Source organism: Crotalus tigris, unplaced genomic scaffold, assembly GCF_016545835.1.
Source record: "Crotalus tigris isolate CLP2741 ecotype Arizona unplaced genomic scaffold, ASM1654583v1 scf7180000018970.2248101, whole genome shotgun sequence".
Lineage (NCBI taxonomy): Eukaryota > Metazoa > Chordata > Lepidosauria > Squamata > Viperidae > Crotalus > Crotalus tigris.
This window is the reverse complement of record NW_024097302.1, coordinates 47987-68690: the sequence shown is the minus strand read 5'-3', so window position 1 is coordinate 68690 and position 20704 is coordinate 47987. Positions and strand designations below refer to the sequence as shown.

Below are 20704 nucleotides of genomic sequence, written 5' to 3'. Positions count from 1 at the left end.
GCTGTTTTCATTATCTGCTTGGCTCACAAGCAGCTATAACTGGCTAACCCCTATCTCATTTTCGCTTTCAAAACTGGGATGCCTAGGCTTGGATTTCTCAGCTTTGAAGGAATCAATTAGGGCTGTCATCAGGACTGAGAACAAAGAATCTTTAAACAGTCTTGAAGATGAGTTCTCTGATGTCCTTTCTTTTTTTTTTTTTTTTTTTAAAAAAAAATCAGATCAGAACAAATTAGTCATGGAACACTGCTGCTCTCTTTAGGCAAATCCTTTCTTTATGACTGCAGTTAAGGCAGCAAAATGAAGTAGAAACATAGTTTTCAGGGCAAGATGATGGCAGGAATATAAGTCATAGTGCTTCTGTTGCCTCTAGTCATATTATACAGATCTTCTTTATGTTCACTTGGTTGTTGATTAAGAACTTGAAAACAATTAACCAGCCTGCCCCAGAAGGCTGGACATTTTCCAGATATTTGGACTTTAATTCTCAGGGTTTCCAAGCCAGAATTATCATTTCAAGAACTTTGGCAGTCAGAGCCCACCCAGCTGAAGAATGCACAGATTGAGAAGAACGGAAATACATACATACATGCTTGAAATGCTTACAGACTTTATAGCTACAGTGCAGCTCACTGTAGACTTTCAATTCTCAGTGGAAAAACAGTGACAGTAGAGAACACTAGGATCTCAAACAGTATGCTAAATATTCATTGTAAAAACAACAATGAAAGAATGGGCTGCATAAAAACTACATCAAAAGATATATTTTGGGGGAAAGCAGATAATCATACTGAAAGTGTAAAAAGTGACTAAATCCCACTGAGGTAGTAAAACCACTCTGGGTAGAGAGAATGACTGTTTGCTAACATTCATATTCATTCATAAATGGGAAATTTTGATTAATTATCCTGGACTTGCATGTAGGTCTGCTTTTTTGTTTGTGTGTGCACACATTTTTAAGTCAGTGTTGATTTCTGGCGACTGCCTGGACTAGTCCATGCAGTTCCTTGGAAAGATTTTTGGAAATGGTTTGCCATTGACTGCTTCCTATGGCTGAAAGAGAATGCATCACCCAGTTGCTTCATGCCTAACGTAGAATTAGAACTTGGGGTGCTCTGCTTTTTAGCCTAGTGACTTAACCACTAAACCAGACCAATTCTTGTAAGTCCTTTGCACCTCCACTGAAATTTGGGCACACTGTTGTAACCAAATTTAAGAATAATTAAATAAGTCTCCTTCTGTCTCTGCCATTTTTTCTTTATCATTTTCCTTATTCACAATCATGTGAATAATAAGTTGGAAAAATTTGAGAGACAACATATATATTCTGGATCCCTGTCCTTTTCATATTCAGCCAACTGTCAATAAAAAAAACAGCACTATTCTGTGCGACTTTGCTGCTGATTTTACTATGAATCATTTTATTTTTGTAATAAATTAATAAAGCTTATTTTTGTTTTATGTATGTTAGACAATTCAATATTCGATATTCAAATATTTTCCTATTTTAGTTACATTTGAGCTGAATTAACATGATTTTTAACATTGCATTACAATAACATAGATTTATTAAAAATGTATCCTGGATTATTGTAATATATAGTATCAAGAATTTATGACTTCTTTTTAACTGTCTAAAGATACAGCCAGCAGTGGATTGTCAATGCTTGATTTTTTTTAAGTCTTAGGATTTTAAAAGTAATTTGACATATTAATTTTTTTAACAAGGTTTTTTTCCCTTTCCTTTCTTTTCCTCTTTGTTTTTATTTCTAAAAAAATATATATCTCTGCTACTTCATGGGTACAAATCAGTTATGAAATTGATATATTAGAATATATGAAGGAAGACAATCTGAAAATAAAGAACACTGGTCTGAAAATGTGATATAATTCACATATTTATCTAAAGTAGGGATTGGAACTAATGTTTTAAGATCCGAAGGCAACAGCTCAGCCATCCAGCCTTCTGGCTCTCATTAGGAATGCTAAGGTGTTGCCACTAGAATGGTGTGGATTGATTGATTGATTTTGCTTTTGAGTTTTTTCTTCTTTTAAAGGATGAGATTGAGATCCAGAGCCTAAGAGTCAAATTGCTGACATTTCCCCTTTAAAATATTTCCAAAATCTGAACAATGGCTGAAATATGTCACATTTTGATACACAATCTACACTAAACATTTACATAATTTATTTTTATGTTATATGTTTAATATACGTATTTACTGTGTCTTTTTATTGGCCAAAGAAGGGGGAAAGGTATTTTTATTCACCCCTTTTTACTTAGTTTGCAGGTTTTATTTATAGTTTTTTTTTGTTTTAATCAAAGTACATGCTAAAACAGGTATAAAATGGTCCTAACCTTTGTATTTTTGCTTACTGTTGAAACATGTACTCAAGTATTAAATTTTAATTTATAGTTCAGAATAATTCTTTCAAGATAATTGTCCAGAATATTCAAAAATACTCCTGTGAAAATGTATTACTATGAAATGGTTTGTTGTATAAAATCAAAAGAAATAACTCTTTCTCTTTTACTCCTCCCTTCCCCCCCCCCCGATCATGCAGGCTATATTTGAAGTAATCTCTTCAGAACATTCATATCTGCTCAGTCTAGAAATTCTGATTCAAATGTTTAAGAATTCCAAAGAACTGAGTTCTACAATGACAAAAACAGAAAGCCATCATCTTTTCTCCAATATTGCAGATGTCTGTGAAGCAAGCAAGAAGTAAGTTTTAAACAGTCTTTATCACCAGAATTAGTGATTTGCCTCTGATTGTTGCTTGCTTCCAGGAATTTTTAAATGCTTTCATGTTCATATTGTTGGCAAGTACATTGTTGCTACATTTCTTTAGACAATTCAGTTGAAGACAAATTTATAAAAGTGTGATCAAGTGGGTCAAATTTGTAGTGTTAAATTGTAAAGAAGTCAAGAACTAAATCAAAGGAGCTTTTAGCTATTTTACATCTGTTTTTAAGACATAATAAAATCAATAGAGCTTAACCAAGCTTGCCAGCTAGACTAAAGAATGTACATGGGAATGATTAAAAAAAAATCTTAATTTTTTTTACTGCTTGTAATCATATTATGTTGCCTATCTTTGCTATAAGATATACTATGACATTCATGGAATATGCTGAATATTTGTTACACAGATCCACTATAATAGATTTATATATGTGCTGTTTTAATCATTTGGCAGACAGTATAGTGCATAGTACAAATACTGTTGAAAGCTTTGACAGATTTCTTCAATTAATGCAGTTCTGGTTTAGAATCATATCTTTTCTGGTCTTAAACCAAACAGCTTTTGCCAAACCCTTAAGAGATGTGTGGGAATCATATGCATAAAAGATTAACTCATTAGTGGATACTATTGTAAGGTTGTGAATTTGATAAAAAAAAACCTATTGATTTTAATGTTGCAGGATATTTTGATGATTCTTTAATTTGTGATCTAAATTATGTTTGTAAATTCAAACAGATTTCTAGTCATGTTTGGACTAGTTTATATAATTATCCCTTTCTTTGTAGACAATATGGCAGATAGTCTGTTTAAGCTGAAAAACTAAATTTTCTTATTAAAGAATAAGTCTTATTGAGTACAATTATATTTATTTCTGAATAATCATGCATTTAAATATATCCAGTAGCTTTTATTTCTAGGAGTAATTTTTTTCCAGAAAAATTGAATATAGTAATGCACTGGATATTTTCATGGATAATTACAGGGGTAATCCTACTGTTAAGAAAAATGACTTCTACTATTTGCAGAAATATTTTATGAATAGAGTTGCATTTATATGTTTATTTTTATAACAACCTTCTAAGTTTTGTGGGAGTACATTTCTCAGAAATCTAGTTATCATGGCAAGGAATTCAAGTTATCCCTGTTTTTACTCTTCCATTCTTCGTTTGGCCTTCTCCACTTCAAATTTATACCAAATTCTAATTCAGTACTTTGGGCATTTCTGTTTGGTTGGTGTTGTTTTCTACTGGATGACATTTTGATATTTGAATATCTATAGAAGAGAATATTTGCAGCTCAGGGTTGAACTGTAGGGTCTTTGGTGCTCCCTGGGCTTGGTAGCTTTCTTGCAGACATTTCATTACCAAACCTAGTATGCAGATGATGTATACACACATACACAGAGGAAAAATATTTTTCTCTTGTTTTCTTAGAAGAATAGATCATAATCTTCTGAAATAGAGTCAAAGTTACTATTTATCTGTTACTATTAGATTAGCTATACTATGCCAGAGTCAAGGTAAGGAAATCAGAACTTAAGAAAGAAATCCTCTTACATAAGAAAATTATCATAGAGCAACAGTATAACCTTGGGCATTGCCTAATCCAAGAACTCTGAGTCACTTATACCACTGTTTGCTTCCTCTTGGCTGAAAACTCATACATTTGATGTTTTTGTCATCTAGAACAGTTACATCATTGTGCTTTATCAACCTGTTGTTTTCTATTAAACTATCTAAGTACAGAAGTTACTTTCTTTTTTGCTGTAACAGGGACATGTTCAAATCTTTAACATCCATAAAACTTTCATAAGTAACTGATTTGTTAATAAATAAATCAATAGGTGTTTCAGCCAGCACATACAAACTTTTTCATATATCTGGTGGGGTGTCTGTAGGATATCATTCTCCCTTCCATCTCCCCTACCATCCTGCAAAAACCAGTGAAGCTTCTTAGATGAGAAGTGAAATGTCTTCTTCCTCAAAGGAAAAAAAACAGTCCATTTGCCTTTTGAAAAAAGCCCCTTTGAGATATTGCAGTTTATTTCTGCATAAGATATGTCACATAGGGATGTAATTATAAAACATTTAAGCCACTGAATGGAAATATGCAGTGGTGTGTCCATGGACATCTTTTCCCACACACAGGAAGACCTTTTTATTAATGTATTTATAGCTATTTAGTACTTTGATTATGTGGTAGTCTTTCTGTGAAACAGATTTTCTTAGCATAATATTAAGGGGTTAACATGTTTGTATTTTGAGACTGGCACTCTTGTTTCTGCAATGCATTCAGTTTCTTTTCATTCATAACTTGTTTTCCCAATTCCAAATACATCAAGCAGTATGAGAAACCAAAGCCAGATTGTCTCTAGCAGAGAGCTGTACAGATCTGCTTGAAGATATTCCCTTACTATGCTTGCATAGGTCTTCAGGTTAAGAATAAGTGTAAATTTACGACAACTATTATATTTATGTATGCAGCACCTTCCTTGCTTTCACGAAGCAACTCTTAACTACCGTAGAAATAGGTTTATTAAGTTAATGTAATTGTGTCAGTTGGGGCATTGTTTCAGAGATATTTCCTTACCAGATTCCTCATGTCTTTAACAATGACAGAGCTTCTAATATATTGCCTTCACTGGAAAAGTTCTTAAAAATTCAGGGAGGTACTTAGAATTGTATCTGTCTTGAATGTTACCCATGTAATCTGTATAGCAGTCAAAGATTAATAGTTGACAACAAGAAATTTTTATGACATTAAGATAAAGATGTTTTATAAAATTTGTCAACTTTCAGTTTTATGGGAATCATGAGTTTTGGAGTTTGGATGCATTCTGTAAGTTAGTCCATTTGAGGTGTTTTGGTTCAATGCACTGTTTCATCCAGTTAAAAGTTGTGGGAATCTTTAGTAAATTAGAGATAGACTATACATTCATTTCTACTAAATATGTTTGGTTATCGGTCAAAAGTTTACTTCTGAATTAGAATGAAACATATTTAATCCAAAACAACAGTTTCTTCTCATATTTTATCCATCTTTATATTGCTGTCTGTCTGGCTCATACTAGAAATAAAAATCAAGTTTTTGAAAAAGCCTGTTTAGAAATTTACTTGTTAATATAATAACACAATGTAGACATAGTTCATTGAATGTGGATATGTTCAAGAATAAGTATGTGTCTAGCTTTATCTGGCAACCAAGGTGAAATAATATTTTAGTTATTGAGGACTAATAAAAGTTTCAGTTGATTAGTAAATTGTACAGCTTATATGTTACATTAAAGCTGCTTAGAAATGAGATGGGGAGCAAATAAATGTAATAAATGAAATAAAAGAGGAAAAATTTTTGAAGTGATTTAACCGGGTCTGATGTTTTTACATCGCTAAAACCTAGCATGTAGTGTGTAGACTTTTAATATCCACTGTAGGTACAAAGATAAAGCATTTGTCTTGTTGGCGAGCGAAAGTAATCACCATCCATATGGCATTGTAGAGAATAAAACATTTAGGAGCTACTACTTTATGTAGCTGGTCACCATTTCAGCCTCATGTGTTTTAAATGAGGAATAAAAGAACCTAATTTAATTCAAACATTCATTTTTCTAAAACAAATATGTTTCCATTCAGTTTTTTCCAGTTGTTTGTTGAGTAGCCTGTAAAATATATTCACTTATCTTTTGAATGCAGTCTTCGCTGTAGTCAATTTATTATTCCTTTCCATCCAGAGAGACAAATCTCAAAGTTATTTTTTCCTGCTAGTAAGGAAAAAAAGAGTGTTAAATGTTTTTCAGAAAGTTAGATCAAGGTTCTACTCTTGTGAATAGTTGCACAAAGTATGTAAGGACAGGCATACTTGCAATTGTTTGGGTAGAAAGCCAGTTAAGGATCTTTTGCCCTTAGATAACAAATTATGATTAATGTGTTCTTCAAAAATATTCTGTTCATTTCAGGTTCTTCACAGAGCTTGAAGAAAGGCATCAGAGCAACATCTTCATTGATGATATTAGTGATATTGTAGAAAAGCATACTACATCAACTTTTGACCCTTATATAAAATATTGCACTAATGAAGTCTATCAACAGCGGACACTTCAGAAACTGTTGTAAGTAATAAGAACTACTATTACTAGAATTGTTTGGAGAAAATGATGTTGTGAATTATGTATAATTTTGTTTTTTGAAAAATAAATATTTCAGCTATACTACGTAATTGTGGAATACAGTAAAGTGAGATTTTGATTTTGGTTAAGCGATTCCCCCAAGGTTAATTTATTTCAACATATTTCTAAATTGTCCTTTATCTACAGGCATAATGGCTGAAGTATGAATATAATTATAGGTAAAACTAAAAACATTGTTTCAATCACAATTGTTACTAAAATGATTTGGTTAATTTTCTATTAAAAATCTTACTGAAAAGATTTTCTCATTAGCACTGGACCTATTCTAGAAAAAAATTAGATTTCTTGTGAGATAACCTTGTATAGATAACATATAGTTGTAGCTTCATAATAATTGTGTTTTTACAGGTGAAAGAGCCTCTGTGATAACTAATCAGCAGTTTCTTTGAGTTGAAAAACCATAGGCAACAGTTTTATAACTAGCCTGGATACTACCACATCTTAATAGAAGATTTGTGGGACAGTCTTATGAATTTATGAGGTGTGATTGTTGGTATTAGTTTTTATGTTTTCAAGAAAGCTATTGGCAAACAATTTTTTTCAGACAAAAACAATGTTATTTATAAAATTGTTGCTATTTTGGACAGAGCTACCAATCCATCCTTCAAGGAAGTATTATTGCGGATTGAATCTCAAGAAGAGTGTAGGAATTTACCAATGATATCCTTCCTCATTCTCCCAATGCAAAGGGTTACCCGGCTTCCACTGCTGATGGATGTAAGAGGAGCTGATTTTTAATTATCTGTTCTGTTTATGATTGTGTTTATATATGTAATTCTGCTGTCATAATTTATAATTATGTAACCATTTAGTTGCTTATCCATCATATAAACTGCTGAATTGTCATAATTTCAGCAATTTAGAATTGATCCAGTAATTTAGAATTGGGAAATGTTTTTGCGGACAAGTAAACATTCTGCTAGAGTGGCTCCTGTGGGATTATAAGACTCTATATAAAGTACCATTTCACCCCTTGTCCTTTCATGCTGGACACTGCTGTTTTAATTTCAGAAGATTATATTTTGCAGTGCTGCAACAATTCTTATAAAAGAAGAATTTTAGGCTTAAGAATGTGGAAAACTATTTTTTAAAGCTTTATGGGCTAAAACATAAGGTGATCATACTTAAACCAATTGTCACAATGCCACAGTACCTTTTAATATTTATTTGGTTTATATGCCTGACCTTCTCACTTGCATATGACTCAGAGTGGCATGTACAATTAAATCTGACAATAATAAAATTCAATCATTAAAACCAATTGAAACAGTTAAAAACTATAATAATAAAAAGTCAAGGGGGAGTGCTATCTAAATTAGCCAGTTTGGTCTAGTAGTTAAAGCACCAAACTATAAACAGGGAGACCATGAGTTCTAATCCAGCCTTAGTCATGAAAGCCAGCTGAGTCATTCTCTTTCAGCCCAACCAGTTGTTGTGGGGAAAATAGGAAGAAAATGTGTTGGATAAGTTTGCCACCTTGAGCCATTTGTCAAAACAAAGGTGGGATACAAATTAAATAAATAAAAGTTGTGTTCAGATTTTGTACTGTACAGATAACTTATTATAGCTTAATTTAACAATCACAAAACAATTAATAAAAAGCTATATTTATAAATAAAACACAATAGAATTTCAGTGGTGAGAATGAGTGGTCAGGACCACCCAATGAGCTTTGTCAGTAAGAGTTTTGAATCTTCTGCTACCATAACTTGGTATGCTAAATTATGTATTAGTACATAATTGCTGTCTTTTGGCCTGCAATTTAACAGTAATGCCTCTTTTTATCCTATTAAGGCTCTAAAAACAACATATTACCAGGAACAGTTTTATAGCATTTTGGCTTCTCACAAAAAAACTCTTAACTCCCTTGTCATTAGATTAGAAATATATCAGTGTGAGATGTTTGCTTTGTTTTCTTTTGTTTTCATAGCTTGCTCTTAAAAGTAAGTTGATAAAATGTTGATTTAATGGTCAGACCATTTTTATTATGTTCCTTAAAAAGAGAAAATGTTAATTTACATCTTGTTCTGGATCTAACTATCTGAATATTCAGTGTGCAGATTTTTTAATACCTTGTTAAAATTGAACTGGAGAGGTAGGCAGACAGAGACATTTGTACTTAAAAAAAAATGAAAGATGGGGTTACCTACTCATTATATTAAATATTAAAAGTGAAATTTAGATATTTCCTGGGAGAAAAAACATTTCAGAGCAAGATGTTTTGGTGGTCTAGAAGATAGAATATTTTGATTCATCAGAATGTAAACATTTGCATAAAATTCATGATAGAGATTTGCAGATACAAGTATCCTATACATTCCCCTCTCACTAATTAAAAAAAAATACACATCTCTAAATTGACGAATTTTTTATTTCAGACAATTTGCCAGAAAACACAGAAAGATTTGCCAAAATACGAAGTTTGCAAAAGGGCTTTAAAAGCAGTAAGCAAGGTATGTTTAGATTCTCTGTACGGAATACTATGTGTTTATTGCTGAAATTATTTTGTGCATGTTTAGAAGTCAGAATTCCGTATATAATTTCTTCAAAATCTACTAAATATTGTTACAACCATAGTTGAGCCCCGGATGTCCATTGTTAGGCAAGACAGATGCTAAGTAAGTTTCACCCAATTTTTACAACCTTTCTTGCCACAGTTGTTAAGGGAAATTACTGCAGTTGTCAAGTTAATAAAATGGTTATTAAGTGAATCCGGATTCGCCATTGAGTTTGCTTGTCAGAAGGTCGCAAAAGGTGATCAGATGACTTCGGGACACTGCAGATGACTCTGGGACACTGCAGCCGTCCAAAATATATGCCAGTTGCCAAGTGTCCAAATTTTGATCATGTGATTGTGGGGATGTTGCAATGCTTGTAAGTGTTGAAACCAGTCGTAAGTCCTTTTTTTTAGTACTATAGTAATTTCTAACAGTCACTAAATGAATGATTGTAAGTTAAGGACTACTTATATCAGAAATTCACTGGGCAAATCTGCCTTTTGGGGGGTAAAAGTTTGATTCAGCAAAATTATTCATTGTCTCTAGGAAAATGATGATAGTAAGAAGAAGGAAGAACTTCCCAGACTATTAATTAACCTACTGGCTTAGCAAAATAAATTATGTTGTTTTAGTTATAGTATAGTCAGCTTTATTTCCATAAGTTATAAGTGATATAGGTGTTTCCCATCCTAGTGTTCTATTACATCTTACGACCTTCTGTGATAAATTGGGCTGAGACATAAAAACCAGCAGAAGTTAAAAGGTGACCTTTATTACTGAAGTATCATTTAAACATGGATCTCCTTGTCCTTATTCAACTTCCCCTATTGTAACTACATTGATCCTCATTATCAGAGATACTGATTCTACTTAATGCAGTTGCATAGTAGCTTCTGTGCATTTATACTAGCATCAAATATATTGTCTCTTTTGCAGTTGTTTTCTCCATTACAGCAGCTTTAAACATTTTTTAAAAATGTTCTGCACTCTGAATTTAATTTTCTCTGTGGTGTGAGCTAAAATATATGCAGCTTAAGTGTCTGAATTTGGCTCAATAGCCCATGAGTCATCCAAGATTGGTCAGCTGCAAACTATTGAATACAGTATGCCATTTTCTATAATTTATTTAGCACTCGGTTTTATGTTTGTCAAATCTTTATAAATATATGTTGGCTGATCATCAGAATAATCTGATGCAGATAAAATAGTGTCAGAATGTATTAATATTTATTAAACTAAGTTCACACTTAGAACACATTTAACAAGAAGTCTCTTATACGTATTGATTCTCAATTTCCTTTAAGGAACATCCTAAAATTATGTACTGATTATATGAGCTGGAATTTAGGATTAACTATCTGTCATCTACCACATATTTGTAGCAGAATTTTGTTGCAAGCTAAATATGGGGCCAATTCTTCATTTAGCTTAGCACTCTCTGAGCTGTCTGTATTTCTAGAGCAGGGCTTTTCAACCAATGGTATGGGTACCACCTGTGGTACATTGGCACCTGGTACGCGACTATTCTAGAAAAGTGGTAGCGGGGGAGGGGAATGAGCTGAACCGGTGGCAGCATCACACAAGCCTGAGTGAGAGATGGCTGGAGCTGCAGGGCTGTCAGGGCTCAGTGGAAGCCCAGGATCAGCGCCAGGCTCCAGCTGGAGCTTGGCGCTGATCCTGGTGCTTCTGCTAAGCCTGAAGAAGCACCAATCAGCTGGAAAGCAGTACTAATCCTAGTGCTTCTGCTGAGCCCAGAAGAAGCGCCGATCAGCTGGAATGTTGCAGCATTTCCAGGATCTTGTGATTTACATTCAGATGCTTGGCAACTGATTCATATTTATGTTGGTCACAGTGTCCCAGGGTCATGTGAAGTGACTAAAATCTGCTGCAACCACCCAGCAGATGGGTGGAATAAAAACCCAAAAAACCCCACCCCACCCCCGCTGCCAATCCTCAACAGAAATGCTCAGAACAATGAAAACCTTGGACAGGAGGAAGAGCACCATCAGGTGGGCAGGCAGTGTCTTGCTCGGCTATGGCTTGGGGGGCACTTTTTTCAGTGCCATTGTAACTTCGAACAGTCACTAAGCGAACTGTTGTAAGTCGACGACTACCTGTACTTTATCACTTTTTTCCTTTTGGGGGGGGTCATCAAGTTTTTGACACCATGCTAGGCGACTGGTGGTGCTCGTATGTTGCCATATCCTAAAAGTGGTACAATGGGTGAAAAGGCTGAAAAGCCCTGCTCTAGAGGTCCATAGAATGTTGAAGGAAGGAAGAGAAAAATGGCACTGTTGATAGGTTGATTGCCATTGGAGATGGTGGGCTTTATATTTTCAGTTGCTAATTTTTGCAGCCTAATGTGTAAAAGAAAGAACTCCCCCTCTTTTGTCAAAGGCAATTGAAATGTCCTAGCTTGGATTTCTGTAATTAAGCACAAGTAGTTCCTCTCCATTGCAATCAGCAATCATTGAGAATCTTTGAAAAAAAAAAAAAGGAAATAAAATTGGTTTCTGGCTAAAAATGGAGAATGAATCTCCTCCAAATCTCCAAGCAAATAAGACAAGCTTTTCTTCCTAAACCTGGCAATTTGCCAGACATGTTTATCACTGGCAAGAAAATTGACATTTAGTGATACTGCTTTCAATGAACACTAAATATTATAGATACGGTGTAAAACTATATAGGGATGCAGTGCTAACTTTCACCCATGCTAAGTAGAGAGAATAACATCCATACACATCACAGGACCTGAGTTGCATTAAGAACTCTTAATAAAACTCAGTTTATTAGAAGTAAAAATTATATTCTCCGTAAGACCCAGTAATTTTTGTTGCAAATTATTCCTGATAATAACAGTGTTGACATTTTTCATAAAATATATAGAAATAGAAAGGGGAACAATATAAAAACTGTTCATTCAAGAATGATTATTGATGATTTATTTCTCCATGCTGATATTGCATGTTATATAATGTAATCAGCATTGTAACAGTTCTAAAAAAAGTGGTGCATTTTACATACTGTTCACATCACGAAAGAAGTCAAAATAGCATTCTCTTGATTGGTACTGTTACTCTATATGGAAGTCACTAAATTATCAATTGATAAGTCTGATTTTATCTTTGGTTCATAAAAAGTGCTTCTAATGGCTTGCTAACAAATACTTTCCAGAAAAAATATGCCTCATGGGTATTTAAAAAATGCCTTTATCTTCATTTTTTTCCAAATTACTCATTATTTGCACTGAAATTCATTGCTACTGAAAAAAGAAAATACTTTAATATGCCTCCTACACATAGAATAGCTAGAAATAGAAATTGAAATGTAGCTGCATTGTATCTAAGGAACTCCAGATGAATTTTTTCTCAGAAAGAATATGGTTTTTTTTTCTGTTTCTCTTTTTTTTTGGGAGGGAGGTCCAAAGTTTTTTGGAAATATAAGAGACTTTCCCAAAAGTATCCTCCAGAAAGTTGGGTAAGGCTGCTATTGGTACAGTAGTTTTACCTTAGTGGCAATTAGAAAAAACTTTTTTTCAAGCACCCTCTGGTGTTCCTTTTCATTAATGATATATTTGGGGAATGGATTTAATGATACAGATTGGAAATAAATAGAATCAGCATTTTGTGTTATTATAATTCTTGAAGTTGATGTTTGCAATAGGAAGAAAAAAGAACAAAGGGAAAGCTTTAAAAACTTTTCAGTTCTTTGGCACTGAAATCCTGCATTGGTAGTAAGGAAAATAACAAGTCTTACATTAATTTTTAAAAGTAGGTCAGTAGTAATACAAAAATGTTATTGCCATTTTACAGTTGAAAGTCTATAGATTTGAGTATCTCAGCTTTTAGTCACTTAGTCAAGAGGAGATCAGAATTCCAGAAGGACTTTAAGAATGAGGGTGCAACCTGGTCATATTAAATATCAATGTATGAAGAAATACTGAGATGTCTGATTTGGGGCCCTGGCTGTTTTCAAGGCTGGTGTTGTTGTCTGCTTATGTTTTTCTTGTTGTTTCTATGAACCACCCAGAAATCTATGGGCTACCATACATGCCTTGTAAATAAATAATCATTTGTGGGAGGACTGAACATAAATTAGCAGTCTAACAATAGAGAAAAAAAAGTACAATGCAAACCATACATCAAAGAAACAATCAAAATAAAAAAATAAAATCAGCAAAGTAACCATCATGTGGCTCATAACCTCACTACCATTAAAAGCACTCTCTCCTCTTATGCTAGATGGAAAAAATGGTCCTTAACAGCTAAGGCCCAGGAGGTCAGGCCCAGAAAAACCTCTGTGACAGCGGAATTGATTGGATGGCAATCATGAAGGGACAGGATCTGGAGGGAGTTGATCCTATTCAGTTTGATTGAATGAATAGGTGAATATGGGAGAGAGCAGATGTAGGGCAACATAGGGCTGTGAGATTGACAACCAGCAGTAGCGTCCTTGATTCATACCTGGAAACTGACAGGTAATCAATCAGTTCCCTAAGAAGAGAAGTCAATCAAATACATCCATAACTGCCTAGGGAATTGCAGCTGTAGCTTCTAAAATGTCTGAATACATCACAGGTGTTCAAGGGGGGAAATAACTAGGACATGAGTGGCTATAAGAAGGTATAGCAGTCAGCTACTGTGTCCTTGGATATGTGCCTGTATATTAGAAGGGGGCTGTCAAGAAAACTCAAAACCAAGAAATCATGTCTTTATGAGTTGGAATACTAAGGAAATGTAAACAGTGCCCTTTTTTTAAAACAAAAAATGGATGTAGCATTCTTACATTGTTTGTAGAAAAGGTTAGTACATTCAAAGGTAGCTGTACATTAAAAATCTTTTTCTGATTCCTTCTTGTTATGTACCTCAGAAAGATGGGACTTTGTACAGAAAAAAGTAAACTTTTAATACTGAGTGCAAATGTGTTAGGTGAAATAGATTTTTTTTTCCCAGTTGGTTCGTCTGTGCAATGAAGGTGCTCGAAAAATGGAAAGGACAGAAATGATGTATACCATCAACTCCCAGTTGGAATTTAAAATCAAGGTAGGAAATTTCCTTCCATGCATTTTTATGCAGACTTCTAACTTTTGCTTAGTTTTAATGCTGAATTTTCTGAGTGAGAATAAGCTGTGTTTATTTTTCTTATGATGAAATAGGGATTATTCAGTTGATGTTTTGGAAAATAACAAGAGTATTTCCTGAAAGCAATAATGCGTAAAGATTAAAGCACAGTTCATATTTTTGGTTAGTGAATGCCAGTTCTTTTTTTTCCCCCTGGCATTCAGAACTATAGAAAGAACACCATTTATTGTTAAAATGTCTGTTCGGAAAATCTAGAGAAAAGATTAAATTGCAGTTTTCTTACGTTGTAGCCCTTTCCACTAGTTTCTTCTTCACGATGGTTAGTGAAACGGGGTGAATTGGCAGCATTTGTTGAAGATACTGGGATTTTTTCTAAAAGGACTTCCAAGCAACAAGTATACTTCTTCCTCTTTAATGATGTCCTTATTATCACAAAAAAGAAAAGGTAGGAACCATACTGGACACATTTTTTTTAGAGTGAAATGGTAGAATTATGCCTGGTTTTTTTTTATTCTGTTTTAAAAAGAAACATATTATTACTTTCTGTTTCTCTTATTTAAACTTTTGACAATTCAGTTGATTTTTAATCAATTGCCTTTTTGTGAGAGTATGATGAATAAATATTTATTTGTCATGTTAACAGGTGTTTTTTTAAAAAAAGGTCTGCTTAGATTACTCTCATTCATACATGGAAAAATCAGTTCTGATTATGGAATATTGTTTTTTCTGCCATTTTTTTTAAAAAATCATGGTAACTAGTTTTTTGAAAACGAAGACTATAAAGGGAGAAGAAGTTTCATCTGATTATTGTACATGCTGATATTCATGTTTATTAGGCTGGTCATTTTTCCCAGAGTTTATGCTCAGCTCTTCATTTGAGATTCTGTTAAGGAACAATATGAGATACTGAACCTGGAATCTTATGGATTGATGATGACATTCAGAATTGAGAAAAAGAAAAATACGTTACAAAATGATCTTGTAGTTAAGAATGACATTATACATTGGCTTAAAATTGCTTGTATATTATAAGAAGACTTTCCGAATGCTTTACATTCCAGCTAGGTCATTAAATGAATTATCTGGAACTTTTCTAATCATCAAGCATGCTGAAAGCATCCAAGTAATGAGACTTTTTCAAGTCCAAACAGCTATAAGTAGCTAATTTTATATACTTATTTTTTTCGTATTAGACAAAATCATATGGATTGTTACACTTTATTTGAGTGCTTCCTAAGAATAAGTTGTGACCAACTTATCCTGTTGGGTTGAGAAGTAGAGTTGTGAAATAGTTCCGAAAGGATTGAGTAATTTATAATTTTACAAATACTTGAAAATCACTACTTCATGATAATAATCACTTAAATATGACTTCCCCCAGATTCTCTAGAAAACTTTGGAAGCAGTGAAAGGTACTTAATTCTGACTAGTTCAGCTCACATTGCAGAATTTGCCCAGCATATTGTGGGAGCTGTTCAGCCTGTGAGAGCCCTTGAGCAGCAGTGAATGAGAGGTTTTTCTATCGTTATTGCATTTGTCTCTTGATGTTCCTTCTAGGATAGTCCAAAATTCATGATTTCTAGAACAGATTATTCCAGGGATTTCTGGAATAATCTGTTCCTTCTGAAGTATATCATTCCAGGGACAATTTTCAGTTTTAAATCCTCTGGTTTGAATTATTTCATTATGGTCCAGCCCTGAAACAAGTCTATGTTGTCCAGAACTCTGTATCGTGGGCACTTAACCTGTTTTCAGTTCTGAAAAAATGTCTTCCAGAAACAATCCTAGAATAGCATGGTCCAAAAAGATTAGGTATGATCTGAAATTTTCCAGAATGTTCTTTGATCAAATTAGCATGTTTTGTACACCTCCACCAGATTTGAAGCACATGGAGGCCAAGTGGGATCCTTGTCTTCTAAAACTAGATGAATATGTTGCTTTTTTTTTCTGCTTCTGTATTAAAACCTTCCGTGCTTTACGAAATAACTTTGAAGAACTTCTTCTTATTCTTCAGTGAATACTGTATTGTTGTTAGGCTGTACTGCCTTAAAATACAGTATAGCATATGTGATTTGATTAATTCCAATGTATTTTCCTCTCTTATATACAATTAAATGTTTCTCTTTTTGACTTGTTGAATTATTTTTACAACAAATCAGAATACTCTGAAGCTTCATTAACAGAAACACAGAAAATTGTCAGAGTAGTATTATCACATTTTAAGAAGACCTGCCTATTTTTTTTTTAATTCTGTGGTTATTATATATTCTTACATGATATATACAGTCCCCTTAGGATATCACTGAAATTCTTTCTCCATCCAATGGTTTGTCAGCTCTTGAGATAATGCTGGAGTGGAATGCAGCTGGACTTCTTAAATATGAAGCCAGCCAAAGGTCAAAAGCTCTTTGGAATGTTAACCTGTGCACAGTTTCTGGATAAAATGGAACTTGTGCTACACATAGCAGAAAAATATTCAAAACAATAACACCTGTTTGTAATTAGATTACTGCTTGAGTTTCTTTAAAGTTGCAGACCTTTGCAGAGTATTAAAATCAACAAAAAATAGTGATGCTAATATGTATTAAAACCTTTGCAATTGTTTGCATTTAATTGAGAAAAAACTTTCTAACAGAAAAGGGAGGAAAAAAAGAAATATATATATATTTGTATGGGAAATAACATTGGCTGCATTTCTTGGCATGCTAGCAAATTTTACGTGGAAACTAAAGCAATAGTTTACTAGCAAGCAGATCCCTAATTTTTCTATCTCTACATTTTTCTGTATAAAGCCAGCCTGATTGCATTTCCATTTTCATACATCTGCTAACCATCTTCTCCAGCAATACATTGTTTATTGAGATGTGAAGGAATTGGCATTACTCGTAAAGACTCATTATACATTGTAAACAAATTAAGCTCTCTCATTCTAGTGCATTCAAAAATAATTGCTTTACAAACTCCAGAATATCAATTGTTTATATAAAAAAATTATCTGTATGAATTTTCAGTTGGATCCTGTAGACGGTGATGGAACTAATGTAATATATTTACTAATGTTGAAAGTTGGGGAGAATTATGTGTTTAATGTTTCAAAATCAGCTAAACATTACACACACTCTGTTATACACTTCTTTTTTTCAGTAAGGATTGAGATTGAATCCAAACTGAATGACTAAATTAGTTTATTTCCTACGGGCATTCATTCAGGCATTGTGGAAGTTATGCATATTCTTCATCAAATTTGTATTCCCGTGTGATTGGTAATTTTTCATTAATAATGTTTTCTGCTGTAAAAAGCCTATTTATTTATTTACTCAATAGAAAAGGTTCTCTTTCTGAGTTCTGCCAAAAAAAAGTTGGCTTCTTGAGGAGTAGGCAGATCAATACCTCTTTAAGATGTGGACGAACAAACCCCTCCTTCAAGGATGAATTCACCACTGCCAGAATCCATCCACACGTCACCCCAAGGGAAAGGAAGGGGGGGATCTAAAGGGCAGAAGGGCAAGATCACAGTCATGGTGACCCCAAACAGCACAAAATTAGGAATGTTTAAATTAAATACAAGAATGCATAAGTTTAAATATGGAATAGACTTTTTCTAGAGGACTCAGTATTATCTTGTTATCTTGATGATTAGATCCTTCATGAATGTTTTCTTTCTTGTATTTCTTCATTTGCTGAGCAGCTGAAAATGTCTGAAAAATTAGGCACCATGGACTGTTCTGTAGACGTTTGTTGAACACCTGACATGTTTAGCATTGATCTGAATCTAAACTCCCTTTGACTCTTGTCTCTTTTGGCTCCTTGTATTGACAGTGACGAGAGCTACAATGTTACAGATTACTCTTTAAGGGATCAGTTACTAGTTGAGCAGTGTGACCACGATGAGCAGAATTCCTCTCCAGTAAAAAGCAGCACACCAATGCTTTACTCTCGGCAGAGTGCTGCCAATCACCTCTTCAGATTAACTGTCCTAAGTAACCATGCAGGAGAGAAGATTGAACTGCTTTTGGGAACTGAAACTCAGTAAGTAAATGTCACTCAGTAAGTAAATTTCTTCTATTTGCTTTTCAAATCTGGGATTCTAGAACAAGACTTTTCCATCCATTGTGTAGAAATATATTTTTCTGCTTCTGTTCACCTTTATTGTGCAAATACATAATAATAACATACTCTTAAATTATCAATTTGCTTATTTTTTTGTTAATAACTATCATAGGATTACAGATTTTTGAGGCAATACATATTATCAAGTTAATTAGAATGGACAGAATAACAGAGTTGGAAGGAACCATGGAGGTCTTCTAATGCAAACTTCTGCTCAGGCTGGAAACCCTGTACCATTGCAGACAAATGGTTGTCCAATCTCTTTTTAAAAGCTTCCAGTGTTGGAGAAACCTCTGGAGGCAAGTTGTTCCACTGATTAATCGTTCTAACTGTCAGGAAATTTCTCCTTAGTTCTAGATTGGTTCTTTTCTTGCTAGTTTCCATCCATTGCTTCTTGTTTTGCCTTCAGATGTTTTGAAGAATAGATTGACCTCCTCTTTTTTGTGGCAGCCCCGTAGATACTGGAACACTGCTATCACATCACCCCTAGTCCTTCTTTTTATCAAACCATGTGTTCCCAATTCCTGCAACCATTCTTCATATGCTTTAGTCTCCAGCAGCCCCCTGATCTTTTTTGTTATTTTTCTCTGCATTTTCTAGAGACTCCACATCTTTTTTATATCATGGCGATTGATATAAACACATGTATTGTATCCAGGCCCATAATTGTCTCTTTTGCTCTTCTCTGCACTCTTTCTAGAGTCTCCACATCTTTTTTATATTGTCATGATTGCAACATATTTTTGATTTGAGACTTTGAGATGCCAAGAGTCTTTGCTAATTTTGCCTAAGAAAAAAGTATATACTGTATATATATTGTAAAGGGATCACAGTGCTATTTGTTCCTTTATTATATTTATTATAATCATTATTTGTTAAAAAAGTCATATAAAATCTCTTTATATTTTCAGATTTTGTTGTTTCTCTAAAAGGTTCAGCTTAAACATTGCATTCTTTTCATACATATTTATTTCCTAAGAAATAAGCATTATAATTCAGATATTAACTCCAGACTGCAGTAAAGCTATGGAAACTATCTTGTTGAATTCTATATAGCCTGGAAATGGGAGATAATAAAAGAAGCTGCTCTGCCTTGTTTGGCTAGACTACATTGAAAGACTATTCATCCTGAGACAGCAACAACAAGAAGCATTTTGTTTTTAACGGTTCTGATTCCATAAAAAAAAAAAATCCATTTTGTGGAATGCCCTTGGCATCAGAGTAGGTTTCTGAAAACTAAAGTCTAAATCTGTTTCTGGAATCCATAAAGCAAAAGAGCGTGTTTGTGCATAAAAGTCAGTACATTTTTGCCCAGTAGTGTTAGGACATTTCTTCCATCTCAAAAATTAAAATGAACCATGAAGCATTGCATTGTGAGATACAGATACACACACAGAGAGACATACATTCTTATAGGATGGCTTTAGATCTAGCTGATTAATATTGGAATGTTATTAGATTAACATGCCAGAATGGCCCATGTGAATTCAGCTAATTTCAAAATTGGCATAACTAAATCTTTTCTATCACAGTTCAGCCTTTTAAAATCTAATTATCATGACTTCTTCATTGGAAGAAATGAGGTTTTGTTCTAATATTGCTTAGAAGTCTGTGCTGTATTTCAAATGATATGACAAAAATCATTAGCATAAGTGTAGTTACCTATTTTCTGGTGTCTTAAAACTTAATAAATAGTGATGCATACAGATATTTTTATTATATTTTTTCAATCAGGCTTAATTCAATTTCCTTTATTAAAATCACTGTTTAATATATCATAGTTTTTTCTTCATGTACTGAAACTCAAGTGATTTTATTTTTCTGAGCTGATCCATGGAGGCCCCTTTTGTTTTAGGAAATGTCCTGCCTGTATTACAAACCAACCACCTACAAAACATAATCACATTTTTTTGGGGTTAGCGAGCAACTATAACTCCCTGGGATATATTTTCTTACTGCATTAGCAGTGTGTTGTGAATAAATAACAATGTCTTTTTACATAGAAAATGTTGCTTTGTTTAATACCAAAGCATAATTTTAAAAAGGTTGTAGTGAAGATATTTAAGGGAGATTACATTGGTCAA

The 20704-nt window shown here is 33.6% G+C and overlaps 1 protein-coding gene across 3 annotated transcripts in view; it reads left to right on the top strand.

Moving 5' to 3' along the window:
• ARHGEF26 (Rho guanine nucleotide exchange factor 26) overlaps nt 1–20704 on the top strand; it is a 44105-nt gene that overhangs the window by 18680 nt on the left and 4721 nt on the right. For 2 of the 3 annotated variants that reach the window (XM_039357956.1, XM_039357955.1), the window contains 7 exons: nt 2566–2726; nt 6701–6853; nt 7519–7648; nt 9310–9384; nt 14382–14471; nt 14801–14955; nt 18330–18539. In XM_039357956.1, coding sequence (XP_039213890.1) covers nt 2566–2726; nt 6701–6853; nt 7519–7648; nt 9310–9384; nt 14382–14471; nt 14801–14955; nt 18330–18539 — 974 coding nt within the window. Of the gene's footprint in view, nt 1–2565; nt 2727–6700; nt 6854–7518; nt 7649–9309; nt 9385–14381; nt 14472–14800; nt 14956–18329; nt 18540–18732; nt 18902–20704 lie in introns of those variants that run through there. The other variant, XM_039357957.1, reaches the window with a different exon arrangement.